We start from the raw sequence: 26,296 nt of genomic DNA, 5'->3' as shown, positions 1-26,296 counted from the left end.
CCTAATATTAAAATAAAAATCCTGTCTGTGTATGATGATGTGCACAAAGTTGTTTTGGAAGATAATATATCTGTGCACTTCTGCTAACTTGTGGTGAATTTAAATTGTCTCCACTATAAGTTTACCGTCTATTTCAATTTGTTTAGTCAAGTTATATATATTTAAACTTTTTATCTACACAAGAAGAAACATGAACAGTATACACATTTGGACAAACAGACGTTTCACAAGAGTGTATAGCTATATATTTTTAATTTTTTTTATCAAAGCTCAGTTTGAACATGCAGCAGAAATTAAAATGTCTTATGTGATACTGTAATGTGTATTTACATGCACTACCACTGTGACCAGATCAAATCATGTGTTGAGATTTGTTTAGATAAAAATATCCATTTGGTGGCTGAGGAGAACGCATCCCGAGGACCCCTCCTATACTGCAGAAAAAAAAGCAGCTGGTCGACTTGTGCCAAAGGATATAATGAATTATTATTTGTTAAACCAGTGTGTAATTACGTGAAACGCATCGCCATGGACTGCATGGAGTTCACGCCATTCTTGCACCTGCATGATGGATAATTAAGACGAGGGGCCTTTTCCTGCGTGCAGGTTTGTATCAAATTCTGCAGCCATACGGGAAAAACCAAGAGATATGCTGCTCATTGGTTTGCCTGACTTTGAGTCAGGTCAAGATCCCACGTTTATGACCCCGTGTTTCTGAAAATATTGCTGCATTCATGGCCTATAGGAATATATACTGGATAGTCCACATAATACATGTAAAATAATAATAAAGAAGAAGCATCGAATGTTCAATAAATTCTGTCTGGTTTTGATGATTGTTTTTCTGATCCAACACACAAACTTGGTGAGTGGTAGATTTAATTTAATATATCCAAGATAGACTCACCACTGAAATACCGACCACTGCAAGTAAAACAAATACTTGCAAAATACATTTTATTAAAAAATCTTATCATTCATTTATCATCGCCTTTAATTACATGAACAATATGCTGTGTCGGTTTCTTGCATTTGATGTATGAACTACAGAAAAAGGAAAAACTGTAGGAAGGTGTTATTTACATTTTTCCTCATATCACCTGAATGCATCAAAACCAAAGCGCGGTGGCAAATGACCACCATAAGGTTTACTATTTTGTGATTGACTAAGATAAGTAACCAATCAGCGTGGCCTCTGCAACAACTTTAGCCAATCACCGAAGGTGAGTCATTCCGTTGTCCAATCACATTCAAGGGGGCAGATTCCAAATTTGTTGTAGGCTCGCGGCGGATGATGGAAGATGAATGAAGCGACTAGCTAGCCTTTAGCTGGCGCTATCATCACAGCATATTAACTGGTATTAATATGCAGGAAAAAGAAAGCACGGAATAATTAAGACACCTTTGGAGTTGTTTAGAGAGTCCGCCTAGTGGGTTCTGTTTGCTCGGCACTTACGCTAAACAGGAATTGATCCGGGAGTAGCTTGTTAACAACAAACGTTAGCATGCATAGGAGGTGGTTGCTGGATTGAAACTGTCAGCTGAGTGAGTTGATAACACACCACATCGTGAGGCTAAATAATAATATCAATAAGCATATTTTCAGCTCGGGACATAATTGGGTTTGCTAATTGGATATGCAGTTATGATAACGTTATAGTAAATGTTAGCGAATTTAGCTAAATGCTGAACGTTGCCTTAGCTAGTAATCAGCTGGCTCTGTTGCAAGATTTATTTATTGGCTTACGTTAGTTAATTTTTAGTGTGTAAGAACTAAAGATGCGCCCCAAAAGGTTACCTCTGTTTTAGAAATGTTGGTTGATCTGCAAGTTCGTCTGGTTTCTGTATTGTTTATTGTCTCATGTGTAGCTGAACGTTTACCAATACACTAGCCGTGCACTGTGCATCCCAGTTTCTAAAATTGGTTGTTTATGTAAGTGACAGAGAAAAACATAATGCTTCAACCCATTTTGTTTCCCTCATACAGGCTGAGGCAACAGTGCCACCATGTATTCAAACCCCAACAATACCATAAAGCCCAGCTGTGATAGCAGGAGCATCACTGAACTGCTGGGTGCCTTGTGTGACTGCAGTCTATCTGGGGTGTCATGGAAGCGCCGTGCCCTGGGAGGAGTCTCCAGAGAGGGTTTCCGCAAAGCTCTAAAGAAGCGTGCCTATGGTGCTCTGCTGTCCAAGCTATTTCAAGATGGCACCAAAGCATCTGTCTCAGGACCAAGTGCCATGGCTAATACGCCACCCAGAAACAAAGTCCTGATGATATGCTTTGACTTGCGGGTGGCAGGGTGCCGAGAGGAAGCAGAGAAGCTGGAGGAGCAGCTGGAGAGGCTGCCGGAGGGAGCATCTTCTGGCCTGAAGGAAGTAGACTCAGTCCTGGAGCTCCTGGTGCACCTAGCTGGCTCTTCTCCTCCACCCCCGACCTCTTTCAGCAGGGACTACATGAGACGAGAGAGGCCTGTGCTGCGAAGGCCTCAACCCTGGAGCTACCAGAGTGAGGAGCTGCAGAGGCTAGAGGCGCGGGCATGGGGACTAGTGTGCGGGGAGGAATGGGGGACTTTGGAGAGTTTGTGTGGGACTCAGAGGTTGATGGATGCCCCACCAGGCACAGGGCTGCTCACTCTGAGGACTAAAATGGATGCAGAAGAAAGATTTGAGAAGGAGACCAGGATGACACTGTTTGGAGCACTGCAGCACACGCGTACCTCAGACATAGACATAAGACTGGACCTGCCTCCTGTTCCCAGTAATATTGATGTAACTGGGCTGGCTATCAGGGTATGTGACTATGGCTTAGTCTAGTGTCAAGCATGTTGTTTAGTTTGACTTGTTTTGTCATCATATTGGTTGTCTTTGTGCAGGTGCCTCCCTGTTTAGACCAGTCTGAGGATGAAGGCTTCCAGTCGTCTTCCAATCTGACCCCAGACTCTCAGTCAGAGCCCAGTCCCAGTCCAGAACTTGATTTATGGGAGGCCCTCCGGACATTTGAGCCTGGGAGACGGCGCTGCTGGGAATCTGTTGGCTGGTGAGTCACGTCAGTTGTTCTGTAGAAAGTTTGAAAGCATGAGATTAATTTATTAGTCACCTAAAAACTTACTTAACCTAAAGAAACAACTCGAGGCTACCTCACTTAGAAATGACATATAATTGGACATTCTTGTTCTAAAACCCGTTCACAGTGTAACAGTATATCGGTGGAGCCTGCTTATAGTTATTTATGTTTTAAGGTTTACACCATATCTGTGTAGCTCAGCACCTAATTCCACCCTGTTTCTCTCACTAGCCCACCAGGGAAAAGAGAGTCTCTCTATCTAACAGAAGGAGGCAGGGAGGCATTTGACAAGCTTTATCGACTATGGGAGGGGGAGATTAGGGTGGTCAGCACTAGTACACCCTCTCCTCTCCTCCCACTGCCCCTAGACTCTCAGACACAACTTGTATCTGACCTCCTCAACATGCTGATCGGAGTGGCATCCACGACCTTCCCTCTGAACCAGGTGCATTTCATCTTCATTTATTAGGTCTCTAAAATGTAATGATATGCAATTGATTTGTTTTTTAGGGGTCAGTGATAAAAGCACTGTGAGAGCATTCAATTATTAAAAAACACACAGAGAGAAGAATCAATGGATAATTTGTCCAAGTGTGATATAAACAACCCAGTAACAACTGCGAAAGGAAAATTAGAGAAAAAAGTGACAGTGTTGAGCAAACACTCAAGTCAGTCGCCTGAAATTATACATTAAAACATTAGAAAATAAATTAAATGATTCCTAATGCTGAACAACAAATCAAAGGATAGATCTTCTGTTGGTTTATTGGTTCCCGTTAAGTTTTTATATCTGCAGCAGATTAGAGTTGTTTTTTTACAATGTAAAGTGAATCCTAACTCTCTTGTTTACTCTCTTAGCCCCTTATGTTCTCTATCTAACCGACTTTTATCATGATATGTAGGCTGATACAGGAGATAGACACTACCTTGAACATCTGTATAATATAATATACACTAATGCATTTCTAGTTGGGCATCACATACAACTTCTGTGAAGCTTATCATGTTAGACGTTTTGTTGAGACTCTCAAAGGTAATTTTTGTGGATATGGTTTGCGGTAGACTTCCACTGAATTGCAGAAATATTGTTTAGGTTATTGTTGTTCCTCCCCCCAGAAGGTTGCTGTCCACCACCACTGTATCTCATAAAACAGCCATGGGAAGAACAACATAACAAACACCTGACTATGTAATGCAATCTAATATAATAACACCACAAACCATACTTTCAGAAGTCACCATGGAGGTGACTCTCTGACAGTCTCAACAAAATTCAATATTATAAGCTTTACAAAGACAGTCTTTGCTGCAGGGCTGTTTTATTGGAATTGGATATTATTAGTCTCTACAGTTATTTGTTATGTTTTGTCCACCATGTGTAAATATGTAATCTCCTTCCCAGAGTGTTCAGTTTGATGTCAGACCCGGTGTCTGCGTGTCAGGAGCCTCTGCCGAGAGTGTGTCTCGTCTCCTGGGGGAGCTGGCCCAATATGGCACCTACTACTTGAGGCTTAGTCGCTTTTCTCTGCAGAATGCAGACAAGAAGGGCCTAGTCTTTCAGGTACATCTGTATAATCATCATTAATTCCGTTTAGCCTGCACATTTTGCCTCTCTCTTTGCCACTTGTATTCTGAATAGGACAGTTATTGTTGTTACCAGTGTTGTGGCCCTCATTTTCCTCAAGGGGCAATTTGAAGCAAATGAGTTTGCAAAAACAAAAACACAACTAATTAATTCACACACATAACAATCTAAAGTATAAATATGATAATGTAAGAAAAGAGTTGAAATACACAAGGGTTACGGGCAGTGCACGACAATATCAGAGCAATATCCAACACCAGGACGGAACATTATTTGGGCATTTAGCAAACTATAAACAAGGTAAACTGAAAATAAACAAATAGTTTCTCTCTTTAAGGCTTTTACAGGTGGTCTGAGGAAGTATCTGCATTACTACAGAGCTTGTGTTCTCAGCACACCGCACACCCTCAGCCTGCTGACTATTGGCTTCCTCTTCCGCAAAGTGGGCCGGCAGCTCAGGTGAGGTCAAACACGTTTTTCTGGGAGTTGGCCGATGGTCTAGTGTTAATTTCATTCTTTTAAGCCTCAGTCTACCCAGTCAACAGCAAAGTTGTGTTTTGACAGAGAGGACCTTGATGCAAATATCATCAGATCAAAAAAATCCTTGCTTTCTTTTAATCTAAGGTACCTGTCAGAACTGTGCTGTGTAGATGGGCCTGTGGGTGCAGGCCAGGCTACCTTCCCTGTGGTGAGTGCTCTTTTATCTGCAAACTACAATATGTCATCAATCATGGCTGTGTTTAACCTATCAGATGGGACGTCAGCTCAGTGTCATGTGGCTTTCCTCAGGGTGTTAAACTGCTGTCCTACCTGTACAACGAAGCACAGAATAACTGCAGCAACGAGAACTATCCCGTCCTGCTGTCGCTGCTGAAGAGCAGCTGTGAACCTTATACACGGTCAGTTACTGCGCTCTTCATACAGATGTGTGTCTTCAAAACATGATGATATAACCCAAGGACATGACTGTAATACTTGCTATATTGATTTTTTTTCTCCAGGGACTGTCAGGATTGTGTCTGAATATTTTTACTGTTCTTCATTTAGATTCGTGTCTGACTGGGTGTATAGTGGTGTGTTTCGAGATGTTTATGGAGAATTCATGATACAAGTAAATGAAGACTACCTCAGCTTCAGAGGTGAGACCACACACACACACACACACACACACACACACACACAAACATCATGCCATCACATGAACACTTTGGTTTCAGTCAGCAGGTTCTGAAAATGAAAACTCCTGCCAGACAGATTGTCTAGCAGAAAAAAACAGATTTCATTACAGCCTTTATTGCCTAGTTGGATTTGTCCTTGTGTCTATAAAGGATGTCATGAAGTTATTGGATGATAATCAGCGGGAAACAGAATCAGCTACTGTACCACAGCTGTGGGGACCAGAGCCATCTCCGCTCAGCGAGCCACGGGGACAAACACAAATGAATCATCTTTCTTTATACTTGCAGTTGGTACACTGTGCTAGCTAAAACAAAACGTTTTTTTTCGAATGTATCAGTTTTTTTTTCTTACAAATTCTCTTCTTGTAATTGCCCATGACAAATCTGGACTAGCTGAATAAATTAGTTTAAGTCCAATTAAGGACTTGGCTCCTAAAGGAGAGCAGAAGAGTGGAGACGAGGCTTGCATGGCAGATTAATACACAGGACTCCACGGGAACTGGAAGATTCACTTTGTTTATGTTGATTGCATTGCTTTGCTCATACTGCTCTTCAATGCCATGTCCTATTTCATCTCTATAACAGTTTTTCATTGTCAAAACAAGATTTAATGAATTCTAAAGTTTGATAGAAATCTAGTCAGAAAACATAAAAATGAAGAAAAAATAATAATATAGCTGGTTGATTCAGCCTCCACTGACAGGTGCATGACATGGACAATAGTATAATAGTGTAATTTTTATGAGTAAAATGTATTACATTTTATATCTCATATTTTGATTGTTGTTTAGAAATGAAGAAAAGAAGATGTGCATGAATTAGGAAATTGTTTATTAACTGATTTCATCTCGATGACATCTTCTTCTCCAGACTAGTATACACTATAGCCGTTTCATTTTGACAGCACTCCATAAATATGATTTTATATGAATCATTATAGCCTGTCCAAATATTGTATGTCATGCAACACCCCATTCAAGGTCAGACCATCACCTCGGCTTTGTCTGGCTGAGAGGTTCATTTGCTCATCGGCTACACCTCATCAACTCCTGCACTGAACCTATGCACTCCTCGCTCCTGCTTTTTGGAGGACACACAAATGTCATTGTTCTCCTCGAAGTCCGTCGGCCAGGGAAGCAATCAGTGGCTCTGCTTTCTTGGCAAGCCACAGGCTTTCTGTAAAGAGCTCTGGAAGCTCAGTGCATTCATGTTCTCTTTTGCTTTTTGCTTAGGATCACTGAGCTAAGCGCTAACAATTTCCAAGTGTTAATTCAAGCAGCCAGAGTTTTGCTATGCCCCGTAAGTCATACTAATAAGGAAAAGTTTGACGCTCGTTGCAGGCTGAGTATTACTCTGCCACTATTACTTTCTGCACTGCAGTCATGAGAGTGTTGTTCTGTTATCAGAGGCATAATGGACCAGTAAAATGACTTGGTCTAAATTGTATAACAGCATGTAATGGGACTCTTTTAATCTTTACAGACAAACACTTCTGGGTTCAAGGCTACACTCTGATTTCAAAAGATGTGGAGGATTGTGTACCTATCTTCCTGAGACATATCGCAAATGATGTGTACGTCTGCGGAAAGACCATCAACCTCCTCAAAATCTGCTGCCCGCAGGTTTGTTTTAACACGTTTAACACATCCATAAATGCAGATGGGGGGATTTAATGCAGCTGAATGTTGAATAAAAATATTGCTAGATATAACCTAAATTGTATTCTTAATTTATTCAGTACAAAGACAGTTTTGACTGTTGTTTGCAGTGAATACATTTTAAGCATATAAAATGTTAATCCTTAAGATTACCCCGCCATATTAGATCTGTTTTCCCTGCTGTTAAGAGCCATTCAGTATATTCACTTTAGAGATTCACAGATCTCAGCTCTGACATCCGCAAAATCCACAATTATCCACCTGCCAACTACTTAACGGCAATGATTCTCTCCATTTGGAAATCCATACTGCCTGTAAGGGATGGGACAAATAATCAATATTCAGGCATATGGGGACACGGTCTCTTGCAAAACTTTATCAATACACTAGCATCAGTGTTGTGATACATTGTGACTTTTCTATTGTTTATTGCAAACATTTGAACTCTGAGCTTTTCTGCTTTCTGTCACTTCAGTCTTTTTCCAGTTTGACTCTAAATATATTTATCAAGATGTATTATAGATTAATGTCTTGCAGTGCGTTTGCATATCTCAGAATTGCCTGTATCATGATGGCGTTGGTGTTGTGTACAAAAATATATATTGTCATAGTATTCTCATGAGTTACCCTGTGAGCTATCTTTGATCATGAACGGACCCCTACCAGCACAATGACAGTAAACTCTGCATGCCAGATGAATACTAAGCTTCAGTGAAGTGTTGACGTTTTGAAGTAATTGTAATTTTCTCACTTCTCTGTAACTCGCACGCCGATTCACCGACACATAATATTTTTCATGACTCGACCTTCCTGACCTAAACTGCAGGGCTCATGCACCTAACTAATTGGCATTCTGTAACTACAATGTTTCTCTCTGTTCTAATTTCCATTTGTGTTGGTCTGTTAAACTGCAAGGTGTCTATGAACACATGGGAAATTATGGATTGAAAAATGCAAAAGTGACGAGATGGTTGCTAATATGCAAACTGCTCTCACATCGGTTTGATATAACTAGTGACAACCAAGAAAAATTAAATGTGAAACAGTGCATTGCTGGTTTACTATACTGGTTTATTTTTTGATGTAGCTGTACAAATGAGTTATACATCACTTTATAAACAAAACACTCAAGGTACTCTACAACAAACCCAATTATTATCACCACTGTCATAATTCAGAAGTACAGTTTATTTAGTATGGAAAGTTTTATCCAGTATATGGACTTGTCTTATATTTAAAGAATATGCGTGGTATCAGCCTTTAAGCCGCTTTGTTAAACTTACGGGCAGCACCTCCATGGTCCCATATACTGTAGATGCAGCAAATTCATTTTCTTCTGTGAGAGCAGCAAATCTCTTGAATACTCTACCTATGGAAATAAGGAACTGTGCTGCATACAGGATTTTACATCAAACTTAAATTATGGTTAAAATCTACTCAGATAAGTACTCATGAATTATTATTTTTTAATTGATGAACTCTACATTTTTTTCTAGTGTTTTATAACTTTGTTTAAGATTGTTAGGACAAAGACTCGTGATGCATTTTCTCCAGTTTTTTTTTTCCCCCTCTCATTTTGATTGTGATTCTGCTGTGTATGAAGTGTTTTATCCATTTGTCAATTTTAAGTTGAGTCGGGACTACGGGTGCAAATTAGTTGTTGAGCTAACCCCAGCACATTTACTGTGATGCTATTAAAATGTCAATGTTGATTAATGTGCACTGTCCCCTATAAATAAACAAGTAAATAAAATAAATAATACATTTCTGGCAGACTAGACACTGCAAGCCACATCGCTCTCCTCCATGGGTGACTGTGCATATTTTTGTTATGAAAGGAACTTTGGGGTCTGTGTTTAAAACACTTGATGTCACCCAAAAGAGACAGTTATTAGGATTAGTAGGATTATGGAATTAAATTGCATTGTATGTGTTATTTAAAAGTCTTAAGTTTAACCGTGCAGAAACCCTGCTCTGGTAATAATTTATAATAAACTATGTCCACAGCACTACATCTGCTGGTCGGAGCTGCCCATGCCTCGCATCGCCGTTACCTTCTCCCTGCAGGAGGTGGAGGAGATTGAGAGGGACTGTGCAGTGTACCGCGGACGCATGGAGAGGATCGCTAAGCACAGCGCCATCAGCAGGGAGGAGCAAGTACGGAGACACATACACGCTAATATTGTTCCCAGCGATAGCATCTTACATATCTGTGATATGTCTTTCTTTTTTTTTTCCCCCTGAATTTATTTCTGACGAGCAATGGTAAAATTAACATGAAGATATAAGAACTTACTGAGTCATTACACATGTATTGTCCCTTAAGATAAAGAGAGAGGTTTCTTTTTTTTTCTTACATAACATGATCAATGATTGTGACACTGCCCTCAAGTACTGAGAATTTCAGCAGCAAGTCATTAAAATGATGTAGGTGAAGTCTGAAGCTCGCACGCTGCATGATTCAGTGTAACACCCTGGTTTGTATGGCCCGTATCGTGTGTGCTTGCTGGCTGTAGTGACTGCACAGGTGGGGGGAGGAGAGGTGAGTTACAGGGCAGACGGATAGATCTCTGTTAATGATGATTTCTTGTCTGTCTATTGTTAGGCCCTGCGAACAGAGCAGGCACGCCAGGAGCTGATCAATCAGGTCAGAGAGTCAGCAGCCAAAACCCTGGAGAGCATCCGCGGTTAGTGTTGCACTCAAACACACACATACACACTTAGACACTGCAAGTATAATTTTATGTGCTTGATGTACATGCACATCCCCCCATCCCACTGAGTATACCTTTAACAAATGGCTCAGCTCTGAGTATAAGCCACACTCGCTTGTTGACTCTTGACTGCGAGCGTTTCCTTCAGCTGCATTCATTCCTCTCAGGAGAGCAGCAGAGATGCAGGGGCAATCGCAGTGAGGAATGCTTTGAATGACTTCCAGTACTACGGGCTCTGAAATCTAATCATCCCCAGCGCAGTTTAGCAAACTCCTCATATAATTTATTACTTCAAAACACGTGTGACAAAGTTTGGGGTTGGGAATGGGGGGGTGGGAGATGCGTCTGGCCTGATGCTCTATCTGCACCTCGGCGTTTTCATTTTCAAGTGCGTTTGTGTGAGGCAGATGGTGATGGTGTTTTGTGTGTGCGCCTGTGTGAAAGAGACAGAGCTGTTATGCACTTTTCGGTGTAGGGGGGTAAGCAGCCCACTGTTATCTCTCTCGCCTCCTGTAGGGCGCCAGGTGTCACAACGTCTGGCTGAGGAGGCCAAGAAGAGGGAGCGTTTTGAGGAGCTGAAACAGCACCTGGAGCAGGAGCAAGAGGTAGTAATGTGTGTGTGTGTGTGTGTGTGTGTGTGTGTGTGTGTGTGTGTGTGTGTGTGAGAGAGAGATAAAAAAGTTGTGTGTGAATAAGACTAACAGATTTAAAACCGTGTACTTGAGTGAGAAAGTAAGATAGTGAGCATGTGACTATAAGAGAGTACAAAAAGTGTGTTAGAGGAAGAGAGAATAAACAATATTTCTCATATTTTGATGGTAATCATTTTAGAGAGAAGATAATGTAAGCAAATTTGAATTCATACACTTCACTCATAGCCTGTATGACCAATTTTTGAAGCTCTATACAATAATATAATATATGTGTGTGTGGCACCAGTGGCGAAGTGCAGCCAAGAAGAAGCAGGAGGAGGATGACTTCAGCTTTGCCAGAGAGTTGAGGGACAGAGAGAAGAGACTACAAGCCCTGGAGGAGCAACTGGAGCAGAGAGCCAGGTCTGACTGCTTTTATAGACGCTATTAGAGATGTTAATGTTTTATTGATGATTGATGAATCATTGTGCAAATAAATTTCATCTTGAGTTTATTAACTGACTATGGGACATCAGATCCATCTGTCTGTGTGTTTTCAGCAGCTGGACTTGTGCCAAATTTCCAAACAGTGGGGATAAATGTGAAATGCAGCAGCGTGAACAAATGTAATACAAGCATGGTATGAGTGGTTTTCCATATGACGGACAAAAGTCGTTTCTTAGTTTGATGACGCATTGAGGTCAGAGTTCAGCAAAGCTGAAGTAAGCGCCCACTGTGGCTTCTCTTATTGTTCCTCCCTTGCAGTATCATCCATTGCAAAGATTTAGATATCTAATTATTTGGAATATGCTGTCATTCGTGACAGTAAGGCTTTCATTGAGAAAAACATGGATTTCATATTCTACAGGCTTTGACTGATTAATCAGTTATAGATGATAAACATTAATGGAGACTGGTTAAGGAATTTGCTCAAAAGCTTGAAAGCACATATACACACAGAGGCATATGGCAGGCCAATATGCTTATCAGTCCTTCATAAGCATATGCACTTGAAAGCGCAAGTAGGGAGAACATTGATTGCCGGATGATTTGCACTCACATTTAATTATAAATTACTCAGTATTCAAATAAGACATACTATTTCTAGTATGTCGCAGAATATCAGACGTGACTGCAAAAATGATATAAGTCAATTTGTGTTTAGGAAGATAATAAGCTTCATGTTGGAAAATTTTGCTGTCCTTATCTAAGTCTAGTACTAATATGAAGCCAATTAGAGCTAAGCTACCCGATGGCTGAATGGACTGTTGGACAAAAGGACAATCTCATCATTGAGAGATGCAGGGCAGTAGCCAGCCAATGGGAAAAGTAGCAACCAAGGGGGGGCATGCACCCAGGCCTGAGAAAAATATTGGCCATGAAAGCCCAAATTTGATGGCCTCTGGCACATTCTAATGCCATTATTCCATCATATACACTGATCTTAATTATTGTATATTTTAATGAGTTTGTCTACCCGATTGTAAACATGTAGTGAACATGTATTACTGTAAAGGAGAATTAGGCTTCTTGTGCATTTTAACCCACACAGTCTGTATGTAGCTATTAATATTTAAAACCAAGCCTTTTCCTGACTGATCAGAACTCTTGTATTTAAGAATCATTGGACCTTATTTATTATTCTTTATTTATGTATTGATACCTCCACTGTAAGGTTTATCAAGACATGCCACAATGTTTGGTTAGTGTATCGTTTTACTAGAAACATAAATGCAGTCTTTTTCAACAAAAATAAAGAAGATTATTTTAAGGTGGGGTGTGTTTTTAATCCCATGACTTATCTAGCCTAAGTATTGGTTTTAAATTAAATTATTTATAAAATAAACCTATGCCAGAAATAACTTTAAAATAACGAACTTGTGAATCACTTCAGTGTTTCCCCTATAATTGTACTGGTGTGATGGCGGGCCGCCAGGCTAAAAAAAATTTTTTTTTTTTTTTAATGCCAAAAATAATGGCAAATATCCATTCTTTCGGGAATCAATAGAATTTGGGAGCCTCCATGCAGTGCTGTTCCGAAACATAAGTCAACCTCTGTGTCATTGTCTGGGAAACTGTTGGTAGCGTAGCTGCGTTAAGGAACAACTCAGTGCATAGCTAGCGGTTGAGAGAGAGAGAGAGTGAGGCTGCAGCTAAGCTGCCTACCATCCGAGAGCAGGCTGAGCAGGCAGAGAGCGAGAGAGTTTCTGCTGAAAACAAGCACTGAAACCCGGGGAGACATGAGAGCAGCCGCTTGCTAACAGCTACGTGTGTTTACAGCAGAGAGCGGGAGGGAGGACAGACGTCTCACTCCGCCACTCTGTGCTGAGACTCTGCTGCTGCTGCTGCAGCGAGGCACAGAGCAGACACTTTCAGTTTATAATTGTAGCGTCCATTGTTACAAATTATTATTATTATTATTATTATTTTTTTTTTGATTAACATGTGGGCAGTGGGCAAGTCATGTAATCGGTGTATGCCTGAACACTGTGTATCACCGGTAACACCTTTACACACAGCAATACGTTTTGCTCAGAACCCCCTTGGACACAACCTCTGAGCTGAGCGCATGCACACATTCGTATACAGAATGTGGGGGCGGGACTGATACAGACAGATTGGCATGTTTCTCTATCATCATGCTTGCATTGTTTTAAAGTGGAAACTAGTGGTCATAATTGTACACTAGTGAATCGCAACCACTTATGCAAAACTATTTCATTAGAATCAAACATTAATATAATAAAGTAGCTGGCTGGACTTAAATGAGTAATCGGCTATTTGGACGGCAGCCAGCACTTATGGAAGGCACAAGAGATGGCACATTTAATCCTCAACAGCTGTGTGTTCAATCTGTAGATGCATGACATTTAACTCTTTGTTACTTGAGCATTAACCGTAAGTTTCTCTGGATAAAACCCACGGCTAAATGACTTACTTGTGTGTTACTACACTGAAATTGTAGGAAGGAGCTGATTGCTCAGTACAGCCATCTGTCAGAGGAAGCAGCTCGCAGAGAGAGACGGGCCATGTGGAGGGTGCAGCGAATGAGACTGGATGATGCACGTGCTCAGTTCTTCAAACATGACAAGCAGCAGATGCAGGTTTGTAATAAATGAGAGGAAAAATACACACAGAGGACAAGGTAAAGATGAATGGATAGATTTTATTATTTTGGTTTGTTGAAAGTTTTTTATTTAACCAAAGCTGTTGTGACTTCTTACCAGGCAATGTTAGAGAAATATCCCTTTGGCCAGGAGAGACCTCCCATGGAAGTATTGCCAGCAAAAAAACAGCCTGTACCACAATCAACACCGGTATTACAACACACTAGTTCTTGAACATAAGTCCCCTATTTTTCCCATTATTATGCTCTTCTAAAGTGTGTGCGATACACATCCTAAAATGAGTAACTTCTCTTTACAGGAAACTCTCACTCAAGGGTCATCTGAACAGCAGCCAGCGGAGATTCAAGAACCTGAAGCTGCATTGCCACCACTTGACCCGTCTTCCCCTACCCTCACCCCTCTTGCTGTAGACCCTGCCTTAATTTCTGAAGACATCGACATCAATGACTTCCTGGCCAAGTCACCGAATCCCGACAGTCAGCAGGTGGACGCAGCCCTACAGGAGATTGGCTCTGACCTACCTGAAGCCTGTCCTACAGCACAGCTGGTAGACTATGACTTCAGTGCCCCCTTTAGTCCACTTGAGGGTATCACTGGCCAAGCCTCAGTTCAACCCAGACCTCGCTGGGGACCTGCAGTTCAGCCTGACTTGATCCAAAACCATCCCTCTTTTTCTCACATCCCCATTGGAGAGAATATGTCACAAATCCAGAGTAGTGTACCCAAAGCCAGCCCCTTTGGTCAAGCCTCCAAATCCAGCTTTCCCCTTGGCCAGTACACCCCAGAGGAACACCAAAATACATCGAAAGCCAGTGTTTATGGTCATCCCTCTCAAGCCTCAGTGCAACTAGTAGATGGGAGTGGCTCGATGACAGACGACAAGCAAGAAAAAGTTGCACCTGTGCTGGAACAGGAGACTGAAATAGGGATTTTGGAAAGTAAAGTAGAGGTAAACAAAGATGAGAATAAACCTGCTGAGCCTACAAAAGAACATGATGTGGTTGATACTGCTTCTTCCACCGCACCAGAGCAAGGTGGCAAGGATAATGGTGATCACAAAGTAGTGGCAGGTCTTTCTGACAATGGTGGGATTGAAACACTAATGTCAAACACTCAAGACCACAGCTTAGATGCTCAAGATAAAGTTCTCGGTCCTCTCTCTTTGCCAGACATTCAAAGTCATGTCTCCAATGCACACCTAAAGGTTGGGGAGATGGTTTCAGATGTTGTTGCCCCTCAACCTTCATCCAGCGTCCATGGACATTCCTCTGATGCTCACATTAATGTTGGACAGTATGTATCAGAGGTAGCTGCCCCCCTGCCAACCCCTAACATCCATGGTCACACGTCAGATTCACACATCAAGATCGGAGAACACGTTTCAGAAGTTGATGCCCCTCTACCTTCCACCAGTGTTCACGGTCACTCGTCTGATGCTCACATTAAAGTTGGAGAAAACGTTTCAGACTTTGTTGCTCCTCTTCCAACTCCAAATATCCACGGTCATGCTTCAGATGCCCACATTAAAGTTGGTGAGCATGTTTCAGATGTCGTTGCCCCTCTACCCTCCCCCAGCATTCACGGTCACATGTCAGATTCCCACATCAAAGTAGGGGAAAACATTTCAGAATTTGTCGCACCACTTACTGCTCCCAGTATCCACGGTCACTCCTCTGATTCTAATATAAAGGTGGGCGAGTTTGTGTCCAACATACCTGAAGCAAGACCTCGCTGGAGCAAGCATGGACATGCCTCAGATTGCATCCTTCAATCAGGGTGTGTGGTGTCTGGAACTGAACCAGCTTTGGTCCCTTTACCTGGAAGCTCTTATGGTCACTCCTCAGACTCAAAATTAGGAGGTGGATGTGTGGTTTCAGGACCAAAACGTTCTCCTCCTCCCAGCAATGCACATGGCCATTCCTCAGACTCAAGTTTAGGCCTCGGATGTGTAGTGTCCAAAACTGATCCACTTCCATCACCGCTACCAGGCAGCGCGTACGGCCACTCCTCTGATTCGACACTGGGGGTGGGATGTGTGGTATCAGGGATGGAGCCACAACACTCTGTGCCACGAGGCAGCGCTTACGGCCACTCATCAGATTCTTCACTTGGAGTTGGATGCGTGGTGAAGGGCAAAGGCAGAGGAGATCAGCAGAAAACAGAGGACAATGAAGAAAGTAAAGGTATTGAACAATACTAATTGACACACAAATACACATGCAGCAGTTGTGAGGCACCATGCAGTACCACTTAGTAAGCTAAAAATCATGATGTAAATGTAATCTAAGTCAATAAACTTAAAGTGATATTTGCACGTACACTATCACTGAACTGAGTCTGCCTTTGCCTTAAAACATTTGAAGAGATTTTCTCAGATTTTGAAGGATAAATATGTTAGCTTTTTGATCTGACCCATTGGCGTTAAGAATAGTGATTTACAAATTACGATGTCACTGAAAAAGTAATTCTACATTCCTCTTCAGGTTCCAAGTCGGAGAGCCCTGGTGAACAGCTGGCTGAGGCCATGGGGTCCTGGGCAGCCAGCTTTGGTTTGTCCCCTGGAGAAAAGTCTGAGCAGGAATACCTCTTTGCTTTGTCTTGCCAGTACCAGGTGGAACACTATGAAGACTGCTACAACGTCATGGGTCAGTTGACAACATATGACAAAGATTAATGCTTTTTTTGTTGTTTTTTTTGGCACATACATATGTAGGCAATGTGATTTTCAAGATATAAGCATTTTTTACGCACTAAGGGGGATTTATGTAGTAAGGTCACAACTCTGGACACAATGGTGGCTAGATGGTGTGTTAGAAATTGAAATGAAATGAAATTCTTAGAAAAAAAGTAGTTCTCATTGAATAAAATCCAAATTAAAGCCTTTGTACTATACATTCTTTTACATTTAAGTCAGGGCCAAAACATAATGTGTATCTTATTCACACAGTGTCCCAAATAAAACAATTTTAGTTTAGACTTGTCCTTGTTCAAATGGAGGTTTATAGACAACCATTTGTTTATGTCAACCAGACTATTCTGCAAAGAAAAGAGATAACTTCACAGGTGTCTACATTTAAAGATAAGTGGTTTCCATTAGCATAACAATAATAACAGATGGGGTTAAACAGAGCCCTGGGATTAGAAAATAGAAGGGGACCCAAAAAAAAACCTTGAGGAACTCCAAATTTAAAATCTGATTTAAAAAATGTATATATTTGAAGCTGTATTGTAAGTATTGACAAGGAGTCGTTTCACAGCACAGCCAAATCAAATTGTGTTTGCATCAAAACTTAAATAAACAAAAATATTTGAACAGAAATTGAATTAAGTGGAAAATTGTTATCTCTCAAAATTGATGCTATTGTTCCCATGTATGTCATGATTTAAGAAATGGCATAAAAAATTGTGCACAAACTGCTGCTTTTTCTTGATTTTGGCGGAGAACTTAAAACGAAGCTTAACCTCTTCTTTTATTAATGAAACAGGCTGTAATAAATCTGGTTTATGGGCCTGATGTCCTGACAACAGACTTCAGTTTTACTTTTATTTTTATTTTATTGATGAATAGGAGCATACGTACATGCTCAAGGGTGAGCGTTGTACACTATATACAGCCTGTTTGATCCCATATGTCTCTGAAATGACTTCATCAGAATGGAAATGTCTTTTGAAATACACCAAATCATCAGATCAAATTGTAAAGAAATGCAAATTCTACACCACATGTTCGAGATGATGCATATACAGAGGCTGTTGAAATGTACTCCTTCAGCAGGCTGAGAGAGTTGCATTAAAAGTAGTGATATTTCATAAAGGTATTAAGTCTGGTTAATGTTCGGGTGGTATGCATCATGGCTCGTTGAAGTAATATCCTGTCTTCCTCACTCTGCGTTTGTAGTTCAGTCATGCTACTGTTATTCATGCCGGTTTCTTGGGTCTCCATTAAATCTATCAGAAACTATTCAGCTGAGTACATCTTCCACACCACTGATCAGTCAGGAGCCCTGATTATTTAGGGAGAATTACTATAAATACAGAAGGTACACAAAATAATTTATAATACAATGCTGTTTAATTAAATCACCTTACAGTAAATACTACCTTTGTGAAGTCTCAATGTTCTATTTTTGTTTAGATTGTAATAGAGATGTGTTGTTTCAACTCTAAGATCATTTTAAGGCCTCAGTTTATGGTTGTGATAAATCAGATTTCATTTGTATATAGTATAAAATGTTCCTCCAACTTTCATCTCCATGTATGTATAATTAATCTTAAAGTAAACCTTTCTTGCATTATCCATTCTGGCAAAAATATTACTTTGATATTCATTTAACATCAGTTTCTGTTTTATTCCACTACAACTTACCATTTTTTTCTTTGCACTATTTAAAATGGCACAGTTTTCTAATGTGTGATATTTATTCAGCGACGTGTCATCCTCCTCTCACACAGCTTCATCCCCAGAGTGTCAGCTGCTGAAGCAGGTAACTCGCGGCCCCTGGGGCCTTCCTATGGACCCCACACTCCGCACAGCCACAGACACCACTCCTGTCCAGCTCAGCGAGATGGTTTCTCTGCCAGTTCTGATAAAAAACTCTGTCACTACCCCGCTCATCACACAGTGAGTATCTGACTAAAGGAAAGCTGCGGGAGGAAATGGTTTGTTTTGTGTCGGAGAGGGATTAAAACCATCACATTTCTAAGCACATTACTTGTTTACTGTTCACAAGTATGTCATCTGCTTATTTAACCCATGAAGCCAAACTATGTTAAGAGAAAATGCAGGTGTGAGGTTTTTCATTGATCTCTTGTAATTTTTTCTGCTACTGAAATTGTGGTTGAGTTCATATTGTGCTCTAGAGGAATAATTTAAATTCTTATTACCTTCCATCTTTGTAGGACCCCTTTTTCTGTTTGAAATTCCATCAAATCTCCAGACAAGCTTGTCAGTCTTCACCTACAATGTTTTCGCACACTTTGCAGTTTAGTCTTTGTGTGTAAAGAAATGGCTTTCTCATCCCTTTCTGCACACAGAGGGGGGTGCACTGTATGTGGCGATGGAATTCATAGCTCTAAATTTTTATTAACACATTTTTATCCCATGCTCAGACGACGCAGTGGAGTTTGCCAAAGAGTTTCAACTCTATTTTTATCTCTTCTCTGCTGGCTTCTCAGTTAAAGAAAACCTTCCCTAAATCCCACTGTTATATAAACGTGAATTGCTCAGGAATAATTTAAGGTAATAGAATGGAGGTAGTCGTCCAAAAAGTGGGGAAAAAAAAAACATCAGTATATTCCCCAAGCTGTCTCCAGAACTAATGTCTATCATCCCTGCAACCTGTTTCAAATTTGCAAGTCAACATCATTTTCAGTCCTGATTCTTGTGTCAAAAGTTTTCTCTCTTTCTCTTGGTCACTCTCCTCCACCTTCCATCCCCAGTGTGTCCTTGGTGAACAAGGCGGTGGTGGATTACTTCTTTGTGGAGTTAGGGGTGGAAAGACACTTTGAGGCGCTGCGCCATTTCCTGCTGATGGAGGATGGCGAGTTCGCACAGTCCCTCAGTGATCTACTGTTTGAAAAGGTGACGCTCTTTCAGAAGTGTTGTTATCATCTCTACACTATCAATTTCGGGTAATATATTGTGTTTTTCTGCAGTTCTAGCATTCTTGGAGAAGATAAGTGAGGACATCTTAGAACATGACCAGATGTCCTTGAAACAATACTTTGTAAACAATGTCTTTTTTTTTCTTTGTTGTTGAAGCATTTAGTGTATTTAGCACGAGACTTTAGCCTATGCAGCCCGACTTAGAGCAAGTATGGGTAACCTTAGAAACTCACTGACTGTATGCATACACTACTAAGAACACATTGAATAAAGCTCTCAAGTGTTGGTGTGCACAAACACTCGTCCCCTGAGTACACAGAGGTAGTTTTAAAATGCATGTGCCACAGGTGGAGTGCAGATTTCAGGAGAAAGTCAAAGTAATTCTCACACCTTTTGTGAGGGTTCACATTTTCTTCTGCAGAATGTAATTTAGTATTCCAGAGCCTGTGTGTATTGTGTTGTTATATCACTCATAGATTCTCACAAAAGGGCTGCTGGTGTGAAACGTAAAGCAAAACTGAGCATTTTTAAAGCTACTATAATCAATATGTATGATTAAATGTCTAACGTGAGAGGTGTCAGACGATGTGACGAACCCACTATCACCTGACTCTGCAGTTCTTCTCAGCTCTATGAAGCGTTTCAGTGCCTTTTTAAGTTATTGACTTGTTTTATGGCCTGCGTTTTAACTGTTTACACTCACCACTCACAGCATTTTTTCAGCCAAAACACTGAAAAAACACTGTACGCTACCTGACCAACACCAAATGGCACACAGATAAAGTTAGCAACTAGCTGGTGAACATACTTAACATACTGTATTTAGCAGCTAAAGAGCCAGATATTTCTCTCAGGAGATGGTGGAGAGTAAAACAGAGCTAAAAGGAGGAGTGAATATTGGATTTAAAAATCCAAATCAATGCTAATGTTGCTCTGTATCTGTTGGATGCGTAAATAACCAATTGCTGTATCGTTATGTTTGCCATATTAACTTCATACTTCATACAGCTTGTTGTGCTGTCTCCAAATGGCCAAAAAAAATCACTTATGCAGATTTAAGCATATCGATCACACTAAAAGTATTTTAAATCTGGTTACTCTATGTGGCTGTTTTGCAGCACATGATGCGTCACTTTCAGGTTCCTAGGCTGTTTATCATTTCAAGCCCGAGCCTCCCAGTGTAAAACAACAAGGGAAACCTTCGCTAACACCTTGGTGTTTTTCTGCAGAAACATTCATGCATGTTTGTCTCTCGAGGCCCATGAGACAAAAAGTTTTTGTTCCACCCAAACACCACACCAGCTGATTTGACTTATTAACACACCTTCAACTGGAAAGGGAGGTAATCAGCTATCCGTAGGGTTTATTTGGAATGAAAAGCTGCCAAATTAAGCACAGTTTAAAACTAGGAGGTGTGGAGGTTCAGGAAGGCTGTGATATCTATGTTTATAACCCATGTCTCATCCACACAGCTGGGCAGCGGCCAGACTCCCGGCGAGCTGCTGACCCCTCTGGTCCTGAACTCCATCCTCAGTAAGGCCCTGCAGTACAGCTTACATGGAGACACCCCCTTGGCTGGCAACTTCACCTTCGCCTTGCGCTTCCTCCCAGAGACCTTCCACCCTCACGCCCCCGATTCTCTCAACTGTCTAGAGCTACGCTACAAGGTGAGGCGGTGTGTTTTACCGGAGTGAGTAACAGCGTGTGTGCTTGTCACAGCGTGAGTGGCAGCTTGAGTGTGACAACCTGTCATGTCTTGACAAACTGCTCTGGGTGTTCAAAATGAGCTTATCACACACTTAAATGGTTGGACCTCGTAGATTGATTGGAGTTGGGTCTCGTGGATGACATGCACGGTGACTAATGCTGCACACATTGTCCTCTCTTCTTGTTCCCTCCTGTGTTCTTCATGACTCTCCCCTTTTCTGCTGAATCTCCATCTTGCACCTTTCCTCAATCTCCTCTCTCCCTCTCTCTCTCTTTCCCTGTCTTTATCTTTCTCTCTCCATATATCTTTTCCCCCGTTCCTCTTCCGTTTCTACCCCCCCCCATCTCTCGCGACTCTGTCGTCTCTTCACAATCCTCTCACCTCCTTTATCAACGCCTCTGCACTCACACCTTTCTCCCTTCCCTTCCCCTTGCCTCATCCGTCACTCTCTCTTTACCTGTTTTTCCCAACTCGTTCCACTTTCCTTCACTCTTTTTTCACACTCACTCTCACACACTTGTGTTTCTCTCTCTCTCTCTCTCTTTTTTTTTTTTTTGCTTTGATGTTTCTGTCTCTTTCCGTGTCGTGTCATCTCCCAGGTGGACTGGCCGTTGAACATCATCATCACAGACAGCTGCATGAACAAGTACAACCGTCTGTTCTCGTTCCTGTTGCAACTCAAACACATGGTGTGGAGCCTCCGTGATGTCTGGTTCCACCTCAAGAGAACAGGTGAGAAGACTCGGACTCCACCTTACCTCACTGTTTATAAAATATTCATAGAGGGCAATGTTGCGATTCCTTTATGTTTTATTTATACAAAGCACATCTTGTGCCACTGGGATTGTTGTAGAACAATGTGCTTCACTGGGTTAGATAGTATTGATCAGTGAAAGCATGTGTGCAGACTACATAAATGGATATCCTGATGGGAAAAAACTAATTATTAAAGGGATAGTTCGTTTTTTTTTTAAGTGGGGTTGTAAGAGGTACTTATCCATAGTCGGTGTATTACCTGCAGTAGATTTGGTGGGCTGGAGTACCAGGGTAGTATATTGCCTAAAAAAGACCCACTTAAAAAAATAAATATCAGTTAAAGTGTATGCTGTATTTAGAATATTTTTAGCACTTTACCTTGGCACTACATTTTCTCAACTGTTGAACTTCTGCATTGCTACGCACGCCACGCACTGTATTACGCTGCAGATCAGCTGTTTGGGTCAGAAAGTGCTGCTGCGGCGTAATACAGTGCGTGGCATTCGCAGGAATTTGTAAGTTTTACGGTTGAGAAAATGTACCAAAGGAAAGGGCTGTCAAGGTAAAGTGATGAAAATATTCTAAAAAAAAGCCCTTTTTAAAGTATTAGAGGGATGTAAACGTCATTATAATATTAATATTACTGATTGATGGGAAATGTGGATGATTACTTAATACAGAATGCTTTTTTTTGACCAAAAGCAGGATTAACATGACTGCTCTCGAAGTCAAAACCAAACAGTTAACCAAGGTCTGTCTGAATAACTGTAGCTTCACCCACCTGTTATTTTCAGTAATGATTCATGTGCATTTAGTTTTGTCTAAAAGTAAATTTAAAAAAAGCCTGTCAGAAATTCCCAGGGCCCCCAAAAGTGAGCTCCAGTTGCTTTTTTTTTTGTCAGACCAGTAGTAAAAAAATAAGGCCCAGAGTTATTGAATTTACTGTCCTATAATACAGAAAAGCAGCGAATCCTCTGAGTTGAGAGAAGCTTTAACCGGCAAATGTTTGCATATTGATTAATGTTCACGTTTGTTTGTCTCAGCGCTGGTGAAAGGTGCAGGTCGCTCGGTGCAGTTCCATCAGCTGCAGCTCTACCGACATGAGATGCAGCACTTTGTCAAGGTAATACAGGGATACATCGCCAACCAGATCCTGCAAGTGTCCTGGAGCGAGTTCACAGCCAAGCTGGCTACTGCCAGTGACCTGGATGCCATCCACCGCACGCATGCAGACTACCTCAACAGGGCCATCTTCAGGTGAGGGCTGGAACTGTGCATGTGAATATAAAACAGCAATATAATGCTTTCATCTAAATATTCACTTTCCTGACTGACTTTTTTGGTACTGCTGCATGAATTAAAATGCATTAAATGAGAATTTTGTGACTGGGCTCCATGAATATATTATAACCCAAACTGTGAATATGTTTTGAAAATTATTGAAATACTTTTAGAATATATATACATATGAAAATCTGAAGGTAGGAGATCTGTTCTGACACATGCAAAAGACCCTGATTTGAGGTATATGCTCTACTTTTCTTGTCTTGTGTGAACTGAAACCACTGCACCTGAACAAAAATATATCCAGTTAACAGCTCCCGTTTCCTTTGGGTTCATTTAGGCTCAGGTCCAATTTTCGGGTTTATGTTTTTGTTTTCTGAAGTCCCTCTCGGGCACAGATAAAATAGTCATGGGGTAGTAAACTTTTGATAATTTTATTCAATAAATACCCAAAATTCACTGGTTTCAGCTGCTGAAATGTGAATATTTGCTTCTTTCTTAGTTGCCTTTGATAGTAAATTGAGTACATAATGAACAGTATTGATTATATGTCAGTGCGGGTCCATCTGGCTAATTATGACTCGCATTTTCCACTGTTTTCTGACTTTTATAGATCAAATGATTAATAAATTAATCAAAATTCTAATTGTTTGAGTATGCAACTCTCAATACAACTCGAAACTCTCACAAACAGATGAAACTCAATACTTACAAGTGTTGCCAAAGGTGATCCTTCAAAGTGTTTGGAGCTTATACAATATATAGATTACCAAAATCTCTTTTAAACCAACAGGATTTCAGACCGCAACACCTCAAAATGTGGAAAAATTCTAGGGAGTGAAGTAGTTTCTTCAGGCTCTGCACAACCACAGCAAGCTGAAGAGGTGCACTCAGCACCCATAATTTCATATAAAATTAATTCTACCTCCTCGTAACAACCTAATTAAAATTCCAGCTGAATCTGAGGCTAACTTTTGAACCCGATGAATGATTTAATCTCATTAGGAGAAGTTGTACGTATCACACTTTTCTGTGTAGAATTCCAGCTCGTCTGAAAAGTCATTTCAGAGTTCCCCGTCATTATTCTTTAACTCTGCACTCTCCTCCTCCTCTCTCGCCTCCCCCAGGGGTTTGCTGACAGAGAAAGCAGCTCCGGTCATGAACATCATCCACAGCATCTTCAGCCTGATCTTGAAGTTTCGCGCCCAGCTGATCGCACAGCCGTGGGACAGCCATCAGGGGGAGGCAGTGCACCCCAGCTTCATTGCCATGCAGCAGTCGTACAACACCTTCAAGTATTATTCTCACTTCCTTTTCAAAGGTAAGGACTCCGAATAATGTTTCACTAATGTGATGAGAATTCAGACTTCTGTGAAACAGTGAAGCAGTTCAGATCCCTTGTTGTTGTGATTATTCTCAAACAGATTTTTACTGAAGAGTTTGCTTCACATCCAGATAAAAAATGACTCAGTTGTTGCTAAGTTGAACAATTATAAAGCCAAAGGATGTGTTCAATCATTAAATGAAAAACAAAGCAATAGTAATAAAAAATAAACTGTAGGGAAAAAAAAGAAAAAGGCAACAAAGAGCCTATATAATCCCACCCTTTAACTGAAGTTCCTTTTATATGTTTCACTCATATTTATATACTACTGTGAAATATTACAAAGGTATAAAATGTAGCTTGTTGAGTTTCAAGCTGTATTCTATCAAATTGAGAGAGATTGATTTTCTTTTTAAACGTATCAAATCTTCTCTAATTGTAAGGTATTAAGTCATCCAGCCAGATGTGGTGGTTGTGACAGATCATTTTCTCTGAAATAAATATCTGAGTTTTTTTTTTTTTTTTTTTTTGATGTAAGAGATGTAGAGAAGAGAAAAGAAAGGATTTCTGAGCTGAACTTGAAGTAAGGTTCACTGATTAGTAAAGGATCTGGTTATAGATTAGAGGTTATGACTTTAGAAAAAAGTCAAATGCTAAGACTCATCAACCAGGTGGAGCTAAGTGGGTGAATTACATCTCCTTCATTAAAGGACCCTCAGACTTCTGATAATAAGATATCAGCTCAAATCCCTGAGAATCATATAGACCCGTGACATGTGACACTCAATAACCCACTCATCTGCCAGTGAAGTATTTTCTCTCCGTGCTGTGTTTACCAACTCGGTTATTTATTTATCTATTAATATGAATTTTCTTTTTATTAGTCTCAGTGTTGTCTGCTGCTTAGCCATATAATTGTGTGACCTTGTTTCTGCTCCACATGTCCTTTCCTGAACTTGTTTCTATACGTCAATATTACCTTCATTTGCTCCAGTGATGTTTTCTGTCAGTGAGGTTCAGGTGTTGGAGGAAAGAAAGAATTAACAAAGTCTCCTTTTTTCTTTTCTCAGTGGTGACCAAGCTGGTGAACAGAGGCTACCAGCCTCATTTAGAGGATTTCCTTCTTCGCATTAACTTCAACAACTACTACAAAGACTCCTGAGCTGTGAGCCACTGTGTGTAGTGTACATGAGCTAAGTGTCACGATTTGACATGTTAAGGATACTCATCCCATGAACCATAGTATGTTACCTTTATGTGTTTATCAGACATACATAATAACAAACCAGGTTCTTTCTGGTCTTCATTTCAATGTCCAAAATACATTTAAAACGCCACCTGTGCTGTATGTTAGGGCATGGATTTGACCTTGAAACCAGTTAATCAGCTTGCATCAATGTGCAGGATTTGAACTACATGTCTGTTTGCTTGATTCATGAGACTCTGCCTTTAAAATTGTACGCTGCCAAAGTTTGTGATTGAGATGAAGCTGATGCTTCATGTAATGTCTCCCATGCTCAGGTGTGCCTCCCGCTATGTAGATTTTAAGTGCTAGCCTATGGGCTGCATATAAATTAAGTCGATTATCTGTAAATATAAAAAAAGCTTTGTTTAATAAATGCTCTATTCACTGGTTGTTGATCTTAAACTTCTTTTT

At 40.7% G+C, this 26,296-nt stretch overlaps 1 protein-coding gene across 2 annotated transcripts; it reads left to right on the top strand.

Annotated features, from left to right (window-relative positions):
• Positions 1 to 1,260: 1,260 nt before the first annotated feature.
• tubgcp6 (tubulin gamma complex component 6) lies at positions 1,261 to 26,272 on the top strand. 2 transcript variants are annotated; one of them, XM_067590299.1, is made up of 25 exons: positions 1,261 to 1,358; positions 1,988 to 2,793; positions 2,877 to 3,040; positions 3,299 to 3,512; positions 4,470 to 4,628; positions 4,990 to 5,111; positions 5,277 to 5,340; positions 5,442 to 5,551; positions 5,700 to 5,791; positions 7,313 to 7,452; positions 9,496 to 9,645; positions 10,094 to 10,175; positions 10,719 to 10,807; positions 11,142 to 11,257; positions 13,800 to 13,938; positions 14,062 to 14,151; positions 14,261 to 16,145; positions 16,446 to 16,607; positions 18,415 to 18,583; positions 19,402 to 19,543; positions 21,040 to 21,234; positions 21,875 to 22,007; positions 23,075 to 23,288; positions 24,443 to 24,636; positions 25,710 to 26,272. In XM_067590299.1, the coding sequence occupies exons 2-25, from the start codon at positions 2,008 to 2,010 to the stop codon at positions 25,799 to 25,801; spliced, it is 5,703 nt and encodes a 1,900-aa protein (XP_067446400.1). In that variant the 5' UTR covers positions 1,261 to 1,358; positions 1,988 to 2,007; the 3' UTR covers positions 25,802 to 26,272. The 2 variants fall into 2 exon arrangements, with proteins under 2 accessions (XP_067446400.1, XP_067446399.1); XM_067590298.1 differs by having other exon boundaries at positions 1,266 to 1,545.
• The last annotated feature ends 24 nt before the right edge of the window (positions 26,273 to 26,296 follow it).

Source organism: Thunnus thynnus, chromosome 5 (genome assembly GCF_963924715.1).
Source record: "Thunnus thynnus chromosome 5, fThuThy2.1, whole genome shotgun sequence".
In the NCBI taxonomy this organism is placed as follows: domain Eukaryota; kingdom Metazoa; phylum Chordata; class Actinopteri; order Scombriformes; family Scombridae; genus Thunnus; species Thunnus thynnus.
This window is presented reverse-complemented; position numbering and strand designations above follow the sequence as displayed.